Genomic DNA, 3,486 nt, shown 5'->3' on the forward strand with positions numbered 1-3,486 from the left:
TTAAGAAAAGGCAATAAAATACGCTTACCGAAATGTCAGTCGTCTGTTCTCTGAGATCTTTTAGAAAAGTCAGGTGACATTAAATAGATTCACACGGGCTTGTACTCCCTAAACGACTAACAGCATCACACGAAATGTGTTTTGTAGATGAACATATTACTCAGAGCCTCCAAAAGAAGCTTCGATCTGTCCCAAAGAAAATTGGTCTCGCGATCGCTTGGAAGGTCATTCATCAACATGGAATAGGGTAAATGAAACATGCAAAATGCCAATTCAGTAATTCATATATACAGGATTCCAATAAATCTTTTCCCAATGACGAAAATGTGATTAAGCCATGTTTCTCTAAGAAACTTTATAACTTACAGAAAACGACGAAATATGTTCAAAGTTCTATCAAAGGTAACATTCTGCTAACAGTGTGAGATGGGGCCGCCATGACGGTGAGAGTGTGAGAAGGGGCCGCCATGACGGCGACAATGTGAGATGGGGCCACCATGACGGTGACAATGTGAGATAGGGCCGCAATGACGGTGACAATGTGAGAAGGGGCCACCATGACGGTGACAGTGTGAGAAGGGGCAGCCATGACGGTGACAATGTGAGAAGGGGCCACCATGACGGTGACAATGTGAGATGGGGCCACCAAGACGGTGACAATGTGAGATAGGGCCGCAATGACGGTGACAATGTGAGAAGGGGCCACCATGACGGTGACAGTGTGAGAAGGGGCAGCCATGGCGGTGACAATGTGAGAGGTGGCCACCATGACGGTTACAGTGTGAGATGGGGCCCCCATGACGGTGACAATGTGAGAAGGGGCCACCATGACGGTGACAGTGTGAGAGGTGGCCGCCATGACGGTGACAGTGTGAGAGGGGGGCGCCATGACGGTGACAGTGTGAGAGGGGGCGCCATGACGGTGACAGTCTGAGAATTGGCCGCCATGACGGTGACAGTCTGAGATGGGGCCGCCACGACGGTGACAGTTTGTGAAGGGGCCTCCATGACGGTGACAGTGTGAGATTGGGCCCCCATGACAGTTACAATCTGAGATCTGGTCGCCATGACAGTGTGACAGTGTGAGATAGGGCCGCCATGACGGTGACAATGTGAGAAGGGGCCGCCATGACGGTGACAGTGTGAGAAGGGGGCCCCATGACGGTTACAATCTGAGAATTGGCCGCCATGACAGTGTGACAGTGTTAGATGGGGCCGCCATGACTGCAACAGTGTGAGATGGGGCCGCCATGACGGTGTCAGTGTGAGATCGGGCAGCCATGACGGTTACAGTCTGAGAACTGGCCGCCATGACGGTGACAGTGTGAGAAGGGGGCCCCATGACGGTTACAATCTGAGAATTGGCCACGATGACAGCGTGACAGTGTTAGATGGGGCCGCCATGACTGCGACAGTGTGAGATGGTGCCGCAATGACGGTGACGTGTGAAAGTGTGATGCCATGACGGAGCCAGTTTAATGTAGGTGGGAATGAGTGAAATAGCGACAATTTCAATAAGGGAGGACTTGTTAATATACGCGTTGCCAGGGAGAGTAAATGAGATTTAGTCTAAATCAAGGATCGACAATATTCCTGCTGATTGCCCCAAGACTGGGCAACAACCAGACTGGTGAAACATTGTAATGATGTTCAGTTAAACTGGCCCAGCTAAGGACGCGACTGCGCACAGCACAACCTGCCTCAATGTCGAAATTATCGAACTTTGGGAAATGATTGTGATTATCTTTTCTTGTCGCTCTGGCACCAAGTATTTTTATGTAATACATTCTTCTACATAATTTGACGGACGGAAATAGGCCAATATTACCCGAGTTACAGCAGCAAGGGATCCAAAGTGGTTTCAGGAGGAGAAAAAGTTCCCTGTGTCGTGAAGACCTTAGATACAAAAGTGAACGAGACGTGATTCGAAATACAATTTTGTATTTGTAACCCAAGAAAGAGATTTGGTTGAAAAATAAAAATAATCATCCGTTTGAATTGTTTAAGAAACCTCTCAATCTGATTAAAGTACCTCCACATTGCATGGGAATAAAACTATTTGCCAGTGGAAAACATGTCTTTTATATTGTGTTTGTATTGTCATGGACTTTCGTGAAAAGTGCACTTCCAGTCCAGCGAATAGGATTTTTCGACCTTTTAAGTGTTCGCATATCCATCACAATTTCTCTTTGCCATAATCTCTAAAAGCAGATAAAAGCAGTAACGCTCAACATTGATTCTACAAGAATCGGATCAGATAGCTAACATAATTGTTATCAATGTGTGATTTTGGTTGTGTCACAGAGTTTTTCGGTTTGAATTTATGCCCTTGTCAAGAAAAAGGGTTGCTATGTTATGGTGTTACTGTCTTGGCACCATACACGTAAACTATGAACTTTCAGCGACAGATATGTTTGGCTCATATTGCATTCCCTTATGTATTTGAGTATTTGGTGGTTTGTGTAAGCGAATGACTTATATTGTTATACCTCTGTAAAGAAGTTTAATGTCATTGATTAATCCATATCGAGTGACCAAACAATAAATGTCATCCCTGACCGAATACTGAAAACTGACCCGAAAAGGTTTAGTTAGATCACGAGACTGACACTGACCTTGGTTATAGACTCGTCACATGATCACTATCGATCTGTCACGTGATCAGTATTGACTTCGTCTCCTGGAAAAACATAGCGTCTACAAGTGGCAATTCACGGTTCTCCGATTGAACTGCAATTGTAATATAATGAAAACAAGTAAAATTAAGCACGATGTACGATTCCGACTGAGGGTGAAGACATCAGTGTTCGCGAAAAGATGAGCGGACCCTGCCCCACTGGTGGCGCCCGACACAAACACATGCAAACCCAAGGCAATATTCCCCCTGACAAAACACGGGAACATATGACACAAGTGCATGTCATTTTGTCACTGATACGTCAAATTTGGAAAAGTCCTCCACATATCAATCACAGAGCTGTAGGCCTTGAATGCTGTAACCCCGATCAAACAACTTTTGAGCAAGAGTCGTATAAAGCTCTTTGAAATCTTTGTAAAAATTGCACGCTTGTACCTGAAACTTTGGGAAATGCCCACACAACAGATTATACGTAGGTCATTATGCAAATCCAAAGACCCCCAGATCCGACCACCGCAGGGGTTGGGTCCTCGATTTCTTGTTTTCTTATAATGACCTCACCGAGAGTAATTATTCGCACCATATTTCCAAAAGAATACATTTACGGACTGGAATGTTTGTGGTCGGCCGTGCCGCGATTCTCTTTTAAATGTAGCGTGTAGTAGCCGTGCCAGGATTCCTGGGTCGTGGTTTCCAGTCTTTGACTGACCTGTCAGCAGCATGTGCATACTGATGGGACTCATCCATCTCGTGAACATACATGAACATCGCTTCGCGCTCCCTAAAGCTGGTATGGTATGGTATGATGTAACTGAAATACTGTTCAAAGAGGCGCTAAAGCCAACTCA

At 45.6% G+C, this 3,486-nt stretch overlaps 2 protein-coding genes across 2 annotated transcripts; both read right to left on the reverse strand.

Moving 5' to 3' along the window:
• Positions 1–385: 385 nt before the first annotated feature.
• LOC139453977 (uncharacterized) lies at positions 386–769 on the reverse strand. Its single transcript, XM_071235446.1, has one exon. It carries the CDS (start codon positions 767–769, stop codon positions 386–388), a length of 384 nt encoding a protein of 127 aa, XP_071091547.1.
• A 5-nt stretch (positions 770–774) lies between these two features.
• On the reverse strand, positions 775–1,342 carry LOC139453986 (uncharacterized). Its single transcript, XM_071235459.1, has 2 exons — positions 1,170–1,342; positions 775–1,057 (listed from the first exon to the last, which is right to left on the reverse strand). Exons 1-2 carry the CDS (start codon positions 1,340–1,342, stop codon positions 775–777), a joined length of 456 nt encoding a protein of 151 aa, XP_071091560.1.
• Between the last annotated feature and the right edge of the window lie 2,144 nt (positions 1,343–3,486).

The sequence above is a fragment of the Haliotis cracherodii genome, unplaced genomic scaffold (assembly GCF_022045235.1).
Source record: "Haliotis cracherodii isolate W230 unplaced genomic scaffold, xgHalCrac1.p SCAF_1, whole genome shotgun sequence".
Lineage (NCBI taxonomy): Eukaryota > Metazoa > Mollusca > Gastropoda > Lepetellida > Haliotidae > Haliotis > Haliotis cracherodii.

Coding starts and splice junctions, on each gene's coding strand:
- LOC139453977 (XM_071235446.1), bottom strand. CDS start 769: ATGGTGGCCACCTCTCACATTGTCACCGCCATGGCTGCCCCTTCTCAC.
- LOC139453986 (XM_071235459.1), bottom strand. CDS start 1,342: ATGGGGCCCCCTTCTCACACTGTCACCGTCATGGCGGCCAGTTCTCAG. Junction 1,058..1,169: donor TGGCGGCCAATTCTCAGATT/GTAACCGTCATG, acceptor CATGGCGACCAG/ATCTCAGATTGTAACTGTCA.